Source organism: Trypanosoma brucei, chromosome 2 (genome assembly GCF_000210295.1).
Source record: "Trypanosoma brucei gambiense DAL972 chromosome 2, complete sequence".
Lineage (NCBI taxonomy): Eukaryota > Euglenozoa > Kinetoplastea > Trypanosomatida > Trypanosomatidae > Trypanosoma > Trypanosoma brucei.
The window spans coordinates 725,236-736,523 of NC_026735.1; the positions used below are offsets into that span (position 1 = coordinate 725,236).

Consider the following 11,288-nt stretch of genomic DNA (forward strand, 5'->3'; position numbering starts at 1 on the left):
CCCTCCCACACACACACACATCCCACAACAACCCCCTGGGTGCTCGAGTGCACGTTAGCTTCCAAGTGGCCGGGCTGGACTAGCACAAGGTGTAGCCGACTCCTCCCAAGGGTTTTTAAAAAAAAAATAGCGACCCCGAATCTTCAGCGCATTCTTCACTCCTCACAACACCGGGGAGTCCTGAGGGGTCAAAAACTAGCTTCAGGTACGCAGTAAGGAAGAAACAACGGAGGAAAATAGAGTTACGATGTTTCCACGATACCAAGCACGGTATCGTCCAGCATGGTTGAAAGCGGCAGCCAAAGAAAAAAACGCAGCGACCCACGATGTTAAGCGTCAACGGAAGAGACCTTCAGCAAGCCGTCGGCGTATACGGCACTTTTGACATTGCCCTGTGTTCGCCCTTCCGGCCGCGCTGCGGAGCGCACGATCTGTAGGTCCTGTCCCTCAGCCGCTGAGCGGAGGAATGAATTCGAACGCAACTTGCGTTCATCGGCTGGGCCCTGATACTCGAGCTGGCCGCCATCGAGGATCACCACGTGGGTTGCATATCGGATGGTTGAGAGGCGGTGGGACACCAGCAAAACGGTGACCTCAGGTTGTTGGATTGTGGTGAGGTTGCCGATGGCCTCCTCAACGTACGCGGCGGTGTGCCCATCCAAGTGCGACGTGGGTTCATCGAGAAGGCAGACGCCGAGACCGTGCCGCCCCACCAAAATAGCCCGTGCAAGTGCGAGGCGTTGTTTTTCGCCTGTGCTTAGTTCCTTCGACTTGTCGTCATAGCCAAGCGGCCGTGACTCGATAAACTCTTTGCATCGGCAAAGGGTGGCTGCTGCAACACATTCGTCTCTAGACACTCGCGGTGTGAAAAGGGAAATATTTTGAAGGAAACTTAGACCCTTGAAGGTGAAGGGAGTTTGCTCGAGCATGCCAACTGCTTGCCGCAGGAATGTGGTGGAGAAGCAGGTCAGGGGAATATCATCGATCGTCACGATGTTCTCGCAATTTCCTTCGTTAGCCTGTGGGAGTTGAGTGCCCAGGCAACGCTGCAGTACGGTTATGAGGCCCTCACTTTCCTCCCACACGCGTTCTTCTTTCAGGGATACAACAGCCACTGGGTCGTACATGCGCTTCAGCAGGCTCAGCAATGTACTCTTCCCTGACCCGGTTCTCCCGAGTATGGCTGTAATTTGAGTGGCGGGAAAATGGACCGTCACATTTGCTAAACTTGGCTGCAACGACCCGTCAGTTGCGCAGTGGTGCAATTCAGGATAGACAAACCACACCCCACGGAAATCAATACCTTTGCGGAGGTGAAAACCCTCGCTGATGCGCCCGGCATCATCAAATTGTATGCCCTCAACATGTTTTATTTTATTCCGCCAGAGCCCTCTTCGCGCCTTGAACACCGCTGAATAGTTATGGGGAGAGGCATCGTGTACGAATGTGGGCATGTAACGGGCCACCTGTTGTGTGAGCCGGAAGGGATGGTCGAGCTCGACACGTTCGTTTCCTCTCATTAGCGCGCGGTAGGCGCTCACTCGGTCCAGCAGCGAAGCAGCAGACCATTCTGCAGCAATGGTGGCGCCGCCGTCGCAGGCCCAACGGGTCGTAAACCATGTGGGCCAGACGCCCCAAATGGAGGTCAGATTTGAACGATAACTTAGTAAGGAATAAAACAACAGAGTTTCAATAAACTCCGTCAAATGTAGAAGCAGCTGTGTGAACACGTTATGAAACGGTCTGGAGATTGGGTCTGAAAGGTCCATCGTAATAGTAAATGATTCAGCTCGCCGGACCGAAAGCGCCGCTCTTTGTGCGAAGACGGTGTCAAGGCCCAACTGACGAAGAATGAATCGCGGAGGCCTACTGAATACGTCGTCAAAGCCAAGCGTTGAAGGGATGCGGTTCATCGCCTGTGGACGTGCTAGCAGCGCCGCTTCTTCTGCATCTAGAGCCGCCTTGGCCCCTCCGTTCACGGCGTGTAGTTTTTCTGAACTATTGGCAGGAACAGTTTGGACTGTGTCCCCTTCCAACGCATGCTGAACCCTTTCCTTCAGCACAAATTCCCTGACACATGCGGCATTTTCCCTGAGGCCCCGTGCAATGGATAAAGCACCGTCGTTCGGTGAGCAGATAAACGAAGTGCAGGATAATGCACAGGCCCTTTCACCGCTGACGACGGTGTCGAATAGTTTTTGTAGACGCCGAAGATATGCGACTTCGTCTGTTTGGGCCTTCTTATGGGTGGGGAGTGGGCCAACCGGCCAGTCAACGTGAAAAGTCCCCCCACAAGCAATCAGTGAGAGAAAATATCGAGAGTGACTTGCTCTGCTTCCATTTTGGACCGGAGCGTCCCCTTCCACTGGCGCATTCGTTCCTGTGGTGCCATCATTTTCCTCAGCCAATACCTCCAGCAGAAGTTGAAGTCCGTATCGGGGTTCCGCTGGCAAGGGCTCTTCCCCCATGCGTGCAATTTCGTGTTCGACACTCTTATCGAGCAGTAACCCGCACCAACGACCGATGGCCCGTGATATCTCGTAGAAGTTGAGCCAAGACGCTGCTGCAGCGAACGCGGCAACGTCCACTTCTTGTCGAAGCATTGCAGTGACCACTCCGATGATGAGCGATATGTACTTTTTTTGTTCGCAGTCAAAGTAACCAAGCATCCGTGCCGCCGTGTTCTCCGCGTACTCGAACGAGCGAGCCAGAGGATTGCCCCCGCTTCTGCCCACACCTTCCGACGAGCACCGCCGCAAAAACGCCTCATCAGCAACAGCTATCTTGACATTCACTTCATGCAACACCTCGTCACGCAACATCACAAGTATTTTCCACCTGAAAACATCGTCAAAAGACCGAACGGCAGCCCCCACAGCGGCGGAAATAGAACCCCAAAGGACGCTTCGCGCGAAATCCATGAGTACGGCCCCGCGGCCTTCTAGACACCCGGAAGACGAGAGCACGTAAGGTAGCATCCACCCTGCAAACACATTATACCGCGGCGCCCACAGGTTGATTGCAATGCGCACTGCGTGGCTGAGCGTTCGAAACCGCAGAAGCAACGTCAGCTTGCGTGTCAAATTTGCATCACGTAGCAATACATCGCGGCCCATGACCCCCTCCACCTTTTCAGAACTCTGTACACTAAAGATTCCATCCATACCCTCCTCCATATCAGGTCCGTCACCTGAAACCAATTCCACACCTTCATACAACTTTTCCCGACAAAAGCGTTGCCGCGCCATCCTTCCCCTTTCCAACTGGCTCTTAGCTAGCGGTGCGGCAAATGTATTGAATAAACGGTCAATCTCTCTCCAGAGCCGCTTCCAGGACGGTGGGTACCTCCGCCGTATTGTGGCGTGGGCTACCCTTCGTGCCTGTCGCGTTCGAAGGCCGTCGACCAAAAACTTAAAGCTTAGTTGACCCATGATGAGTGGTAGAACGTCTGCGAGATCCTTCACCCATGTCTCCTCCGCACCACTGGTGAGGACGGCTTCAACAGGAAAGTAGCTTAAGGGAAGGCAAAGAAACTGCCCCACACCTGGGCCGGGGAGAGGTACAATCCAGAAGGGACGATGGCCCACGAGCCAAGGAGGGATGCGGGGCCTACGGATTTGTGCCTTCCCATTCTTTGTGTCACTTCCGTGCACGGCGCTGCGCCAGGCCGCCGCGTAGTACCGCGCCTCAGCCATAGTAGCCAGTCGTCGAAAAGCGGTGTACTTTATGATGTACCCCAACCGCTCCAATAACACCATGTCTTCCGGCAACGCCGCACAGAGCCGACGGCCAACATTCCACAGCTGTAACCACCGACTCAGGTCCACGCCCGGTGCATACGCCATGGATCGCATTGGCCCGTGGAAGGGTAACGCGTCCTGGACCTCCCCCCTTTCCTTTGCACCATGGTTGCTGAACAGAGAATCCTCTCCAATGTTCCCTTCTGGAGACCGCACAGCCAGCCAATGTTCCACCTCGCGTAAGCAGAACTCTTCCCAGTCGTCCACAACTTGCTTGACAAACCTTACCAACACAACGCGGGAACGGAGCCGCATACGACCTCGGTAACCACTTGCTAGCCACCAGACCGTCAAACCAAGCCCGAAAGAGAGCACCACGCTCGTAACCAAGACGCCCGCGTGGTAAGAGGAGGCCGCTGATGCGTAAGCTACCATAATGGAGCCCTTTTCTTTGTTTGCGAGGGGAAACTGGACAGCGCGAACCTTGCCCCTTAACCCACCCCGCCTTTGTCACCAGTTATTGGTCGCGGTTACGAGGTAATAACACTTATAGGGAGGGAGTGAAAAACATAAACGAAAAGGCCTGATTTCTACCCAAGTGGGCAGCGCGTCCGTAGGGGAGATATATACCACATCAAGGGGAAGATTGAATGTACCCTTATTTCATCGAGGTGCTGCACTGCGGAACCCCTGCCCACTTACATACCCACACAAAAATATGTACGCCCGGCGACTACCAGACAAGTAAGCCACCGAACAAAAACGAAAATGTGTAACAGAGTTGTTGGTGTTGTTGTTTTAAGAAAAAAAAAACCAAAACTAAGCCGCCGATACGAGAAAAGGGGTAGAGAGATCCGTTCAAGTATCCACGCCTTCCCACTCCTACCCCAGCAAATTCCCTTTTACGTTCCTGCCCTCACGGCAGGGAAGCACACCGTTTGTCACGCGTGCCGGGCGTCCCATTTTGGTCCCGCTGTGGGACATCAACCCATACACATAGCCGGCGTCCAGACACCTCGACTTTCATCACCTTAGGAGTGAAGATGCGGGTGATTCACCGGGATAATTTTTTTGGCATGTACTAAGTTAACAGCAATTAGTCTTTCACACACAAAAAAAAAAAATAGGGTTAGACAAACAACGCATTGAGACGAGGAGCGGAGTGGTGGGTGGGGTGAGAAAAAGAATGATGTCGCGGGTGCATCGTTGCAAGCAGAAGTCACAGCGCAGCACTCACCTGAAGGTAGCGGCGAGAGCGTCGGTGCATTTAACGGCAGGTGACGTACGTTCGAAAGCGCATAATATAAAAGTAACCCTCTTCCCCACCCCCGCAGCGAACCTGGGAATAAGAACGGATAAGACGAAACAAGTAAGGAAACAAGGTGAGGAAAAAATAGCAAAAAAAAAAGGAAATTTCTTACTACAACTGTAAAGGAAAGAAGGTACACGAAAAACAAACGGAAAAAATGGCACATATACAAACAAAAGAACTCCACATCTGTTAGCGTTTGGAGATGATGATAGTTTGCTCAAAAGCGTTGACCACTGCTCAGAGCACTATGGACCATTAGCGGTAAATACACACAATTCCCCACTTCCCTTTCTCACTAGCGAATAAAACAAACGAAGGCAAACACAAGCCTAGCACTCAGGGAAATTGAGGAAAGGGATAGAAAAAAAAAAGAGAGAGGAAATAACACGTCGAAATTACAATTGCGCTAACCAGCAAGGCGAACACCCATTGATGTTACCCTCGTCCCATGATCTTGGATGCTTTTGCTTGAGTAGACACATCACTTGCGCCGTCTCTTCACAGATTTCAGGTGGTGAGCTCCATTCCTCCCTCGCCCCCACCTCCTCGTTTTTATGCTGCCAGCTCGTGCAAGCAACCGTTTACAAACTTCAGGTATCCTCCCGTTTCCTCCGCTTACCACGCATGTTTCTTTTCTCTCTTAACTATCCCCCGCGAGTCGTCAGGAATGTACACGAACTTATGAGGCCGGTTTACGGCAGTCGTCGTTATACAGTCCTTCCCCCCCCCTATGGTTGGCCATGTGGGAGTTTGTTTGTTTGTTTTTGCTTCTTTCCTCCAACCCCTGGAACAATGAGACCTCAATAGACACAAACACAAACACAAACACAAACACACACACACACACAAGCAGACGCATAATAACAAATACGAGTGTAAACTACGGAAAAGAAGGCAACAACATTATAATCATCATTTATTCCCCTCTTTTTTTAAGAAAAAATATTTTAGTGGGATGTGTTAGAAGTGTGTAGCGTTAGCTCAACAGTAGCAATAACTGGTCAGTGTACCACCGCAAAAAAGGACTTCGGCCCCCCTCTACCTTCTTTCGCGTGCTCCTCTCGGGCAGACATGCGTGCCGAAAGCTCAGGGGGGGGGGTTAGGAAAGCGGCGGCAGGGTTATAGGGAAGGGAAAGGAAAAAAAAAAGGGAACAATGATGGCGGCCACGAGTGCGTCCCACCACTGGAGTGAGGAACAAGAGGTACAAAGCGTTGGAACGACAGGGGCTACCTGTGTTTACGCCGAATTATAAAACTATGAGCCAGCGTTAAAGACCCGGTCTCCTCCTTGGGTCAGGTGAATACACCGCCGCCATGCTGGCTAGCGGGGCTGGTTGGCACGCGCTCGAAGCTCGGCTTCGGCGTCTTTCAACATTTTCGTCGCGTCGTTCAGAAGTCGGGTTTGTTCCTGCACGTAGCGCTTTAACCTATTTTTCTTTTCAGGATCTTCCTCGTGCTTGAGGCGTTCGATGCCTTCCTTATTCGCAGCCATTACGTACTTTACGAATCGTGTCACGGATCCGTTACGAAGCGGATAGTTGTAGGTAGAATGCATTTTGCGGTGCAGCTCGAGGAGATTCTCTACAATCTCCTTGCCGTTGACCTCTTCATCGCTTTCGTCAGCCGTGGAGAGACTCAACAGAAAGCATGTATGGGAAGGGCCACCGAGTACGAGATGAAAAAGCATGCAGTACTCATTCTTCACACGTGATATGGCAGAATCGTACGGGTGTGTGCCACTCCCAGAGGAGGCAAATACAAGTGAAGAGAGCAAAACATCACACGTACTCTCACCCGACTCTGTTCTTACTATACGGCTTTGCTTGACAAGAAGGAGGGCGACCAGGACACCACCCGTCATGGTGGAGAGAATTGGATCTGTACTGGCACGGCTTAACGCCTTGTTTAGGGACTCATCAAATGCCATGCTGGACGTAACTTTGGTGTACCGCAACTGTGGAATACGCGGGCCATAAATCGGAGATGGCTGTACTTGCATCGTCTCAAACCTGCCACCGTTCAGGTCAAAAAGGTCTTTCACTTTGTCATCATGGAAAAACCCGAGAGCTGAAGTTACGCTCACGATGGAGTCAGCCGTTGTTTGACACCGCTGCAACACGCCGCGCACAATGCGAGTAAGATATGGCCACACAGGTGATCGAAACAGCATGTCGGAATTTGGCGCCTCCACGGAAAGCACAGAAGCGTTGTAGCCGTCACACACGGCATCCTTGACACCGTTCAGAGTGGTAGAGTAAAAGTTCGTGCTACTGGGGTTGCGGATGACCACTTCATGGGCTTCATGCTTTGACCCACGGTAGCTAATGTTGTTTCCCTCGACCAAAAGCGGGGTTGAGGTGGACGGCACCTTCTCCACCAGTACAACTGTTTTTATACGGTTCGTTTTAAGGTCTTTCGGATGCCGCTGTTCCTCGTTTGTCCGCGTCCTTCGTTGACTTTCCTTGATGCTGGCGGTCTCTGTGACAGGTGTTGCACCGTCCGCCGCACGCGTATTCCCATCACAGAGGAGCTCCCCCTGAGAGCCTGGAGACTGGGTACGAGCAATATCCGGTCCACACCCGGTGCACCCATCCGTCGCCAGCTTCCCCCTTATGTCGGACTCCCCTGCTTGCATGCGCGACCCTCGGTTCGTGTTTGGCCGCAAGCTCGCAAATTTTTCACCACCACCGGCCGTTTCCTCATTCGACGTCGGATGCAGCAGATCACATGCTTCAGAAACCTGATTTCGCCGCGGCCGGTTGGTGTCGTGCGGGACTCCGGTGGAGTTTCTCGTATTTAAGATATCACCCTCAAGACTATCTTGAACTTCCTCCGCCTCTGGAAACTCAGCAATGGAAATATTAACCGCGTTAACACCACGCGGCCGGTGCAAAGAGGAACTCCGTTTCAAGAAAGGTCGCCTGTGGCGCCCGTACGTGTTTGAGGTTTCGCCTTTACTTGCCACACTTGTTTGTTCTTGTGTATCCTCGGTGCCTTCCCCAAATGCGGACCCCACGCGCGCCAGTGGGTGCACAACCTCCCCAACAGTCCTTGATAGCGGAATATCTAACGCCACGTTGTTGCTTTCTGCGGTTATAATCGTGCGACTCGACCCATCACTCACTGTCTCAACGATTGCTCGGGTCGCTTCACACACAGGGGATGCATGCCCCTCCATGATGTGAAAATCTTCCGCGTCAGCAAGATCATAACTTGCCGGACTCTTAGTGCGAGCCTGCCGAGCATCAACTGCGAACGGGCTGTTCTTCCTGATGGGAGCCCCCTCTCTAGGATGGAGGGAGTGGGACTTGCCAGCGAACTTTTCTGCAATTCGCGATCCCAACGCTTGTGGAGGTTTCGCTTCACCCAGACCATTAGCCGACATCGTTGCTCCCCCGGCCACTGAAAATTTCCGTCCGACTTCGGATCGCGCGGGCTCCTTGGAAACACCACCGTCGATACCGTACAACGATTTTGAAACTTGTACGTAGTTGCTGGAGTTTGACCAGCTCAGTTGAGAAGGGCGGCGGAAGAATCCCACCTGTGATGGCACCCGCCCGCGGTCTCGTCGGCTGCTGAACAGTTTTTGCACCGGCATTGAGTCTTGGTAACCGCGGTACATGGAACCCCCTTCAATGGCCCCAAACCCGGAAGCACCGAAACTGCGGTAGCCACTACCCATCATGCCGTAAGTGGCGAAGTTTCCGTACTGCGAGGCACGGCACATCCCGGAAAAGCTGCTCTCCCGCTGGCCATATCCTCCGGCGCGGCTCATAAGAAAGCTGTTGTTGGGTAACCGTACCCCACTTCCGCACGATCTGCAACTCATGCTCCTCTGCGAGCCGTACTTATGACCATGGGGCCAAGTGCCTCCTTCGTGTGGAGGTCCGTGGGAGATATCATAATCCCCCGGAACAAAGCCTGTTTGGCAACCATCCCTAAAACTTTGTCTTCGGAAACTCATTTTCTCTTTATTGTGCTCTTTTCTTTTCCTTGTTCGCTTCGCAGGGCCTCCAACTGGACTTCCCTTAGCGTTACCTTTTTTCTCCGTCGAAGCGTATGTGAAGTGGCGGTTGCACCTCTTGCTATACCCTATGAAAAAGGAAAAGATGCCGAAGAATACCAGATGTGCGAGAACTAGCAAGAGAGAAGCAGTTCCTACCAGCTCCAGACCGACAACGATCCGTGGTCGCACTACGTCAGTTTCCATAAAATAACTTCGGAGCTGCACTCAGCAAAGACATGCGAAATGTTGCACTGACTCACCAACAGTTATACACCAAAAGTGATGCAACAAAAGCGTGTCCGTCTGCGCGGGTACACCGCCACTGCACCAGGTCCACTTCCACCCGCGAAGGCAGTACTTTGGTTTGTGTTGCCCCAACGGCATGCATGAATCCTTCATCCCAAATACCCCTACCACGGCACACCACCTTCTCTAGAGAAAGAGGTATCATCGGTCTGGGGTGCGTGCGGCTCGTCATACCACCACACACTCACTCAAGCACACACGCACGCATACCTCGCGTGGTGCCACTCCCTCTTCCTCGCGTCCTTTCTGTGTGAAATGGAGCGGGCCATGCACGCGGTGGGCATGGAGAGTGATGCAGGGGCATCAACACTAGTATAATGTTGGGCTCACTCCCATTTGCCTCGGCAGCAGCCCACAGGTCCCCCTTAGGTATAATAAAACGACGTCTGGCTAACCGTATCAACTTCTGACTTGCTGTGTCCACTATCCACTCAAGTTCCCCTTTCCGTTGCTGGATTTTAAACGCCTTCAACACACTGTTGAAAATCTCCACCCCGTCGGAAACTTGTCCCTTCCCTATAGATGGCGTTAGCAGCTTCGTTCCACAATCTTTGCATTCCCACCACATCTCCGGTACACGCAGATGGTTGCACGGTGGCTGGTTGTGGCACCCACACCTATGGTCTATCATACCGGTATGAACGGTGCCGAGTTTTTCCTGCTCTTCAATGTTATGTGCTGGTTCACGACGTCTGCAACGCCAGTGGCAAGGAAAGTCCACTAGCCTGATTGCCGCTGTCGTTCTTGCTGGCCTGCCCCAGCGCAAGGGGGAATGCAACGAAGTCAGCCGCCTCTACTGTCTTTAACATCCCATTCGCACGCACTTTCACGCACCCGAGGTTCCATAACCTTTAAATTGCGTCGCCAGAAACCCTAGGACTGAATACGGGAGAAAAACCGAGCGTGGTACATCTGTGCGTGGCGTCTGGTTGAAGAAAGCCCATCGCTTCTGTACCTTTTTGAAGCTCGTCTATGCTATGGTAATATCAAAGGTGGAGATCCCTTGTTCCGCAGCTCTAATGGAAGGTAAGAAAAGCCTTATACACACATCTTTGCCGCAGCTGGGTCATCTTCCTCCAACAGCCCAACAAGTGATGTGGAGTTGTGACCCGCCGGCCGTTGGAGCAGATGGACCTCATCCAAGACACATTGATCAAGCACCTCGCTTTATTGCATGTTTTCATCAAGCCTGTGATATCTTCCAAATACCACTAGCACAGTTACGAATGTTTTTCTGGCCAACGTCGGGCCCTCAACCGTTTCGGCTCTGATGATCGCTAACATGTGTGTCCCATCTCCAAATGCGCTGTCCACGCCCCTCACTTCCACCTTAATATTTGGCGCATGCGCCTTTACCTCCTAAGAGCCGCGCAGTAAACAATCGACAACTGAGCCAGTCATCGCCTCTTCGACCCCAAGAAATTGAAAGGGATTGTGCTCCAGAGGACGTGCCAAAGGACGGGAGGAGCTCACAACTGGGGCTGCACGTATTGTTTGTTCGGTACAGACAGTCCAACATCGGGGGAAAAAAAACAGCACCGACATTCCTTGACCAGGCCCCTTGTTTTTCCCGGCCTCCCGCTTCAAACCGACATGCATGAACGGACTTGTCGCGCAAACTATATATCTAACAGTTCCATCTACAAGCGCCCTACTGCTGAAACAGTCCAAAACTAGCTCTCAAGCGTCGAGCATTGAAGTGACGCTGCAGTCGCTCGCACCAAGGAACAACACAAAAAAGCAATCGTACTACGCGCGAAGCTGAAGTTCGGGCAGTATATTCGTCAAGTTGAACCACAGATGGGACGGCTATCTTCGAGATAAAAGGGCTACAAACCAAGTGTGGAATACCTTCGCAAAGAAAACTATAGTTCAACCCGTGGGTGGCGGCACAAAAGAGTCAATAAAAATAGCCTTACAGATA

General features: G+C 52.3%; 3 protein-coding genes across 3 annotated transcripts; all 3 read right to left on the reverse strand.

Annotated features, from left to right (window-relative positions):
- Window positions 1–329: 329 nt before the first annotated feature.
- Window positions 330–4,175, reverse strand: TbgDal_II3820 (ABC transporter, putative; the record flags this gene model as incomplete). The annotated part of the gene is made up of 1 exon (XM_011773613.1): window positions 330–4,175. One exon carries the CDS (start codon window positions 4,173–4,175, stop codon window positions 330–332), a length of 3,846 nt encoding a protein of 1,281 aa, XP_011771915.1.
- A 2,198-nt stretch (window positions 4,176–6,373) lies between these two features.
- Window positions 6,374–9,262, reverse strand: TbgDal_II3850 (hypothetical protein, conserved; the record flags this gene model as incomplete). The annotated part of the gene is made up of 1 exon (XM_011773614.1): window positions 6,374–9,262. The coding sequence occupies one exon, from the start codon at window positions 9,260–9,262 to the stop codon at window positions 6,374–6,376; it is 2,889 nt and encodes a 962-aa protein (XP_011771916.1).
- Window positions 9,263–9,548: 286 nt separating this feature from the next.
- On the reverse strand, window positions 9,549–9,995 carry TbgDal_II3860 (hypothetical protein, unlikely; the record flags this gene model as incomplete). Its single annotated transcript, XM_011773615.1, has 1 exon — window positions 9,549–9,995. The coding sequence occupies one exon, from the start codon at window positions 9,993–9,995 to the stop codon at window positions 9,549–9,551; it is 447 nt and encodes a 148-aa protein (XP_011771917.1).
- Between the last annotated feature and the right edge of the window lie 1,293 nt (window positions 9,996–11,288).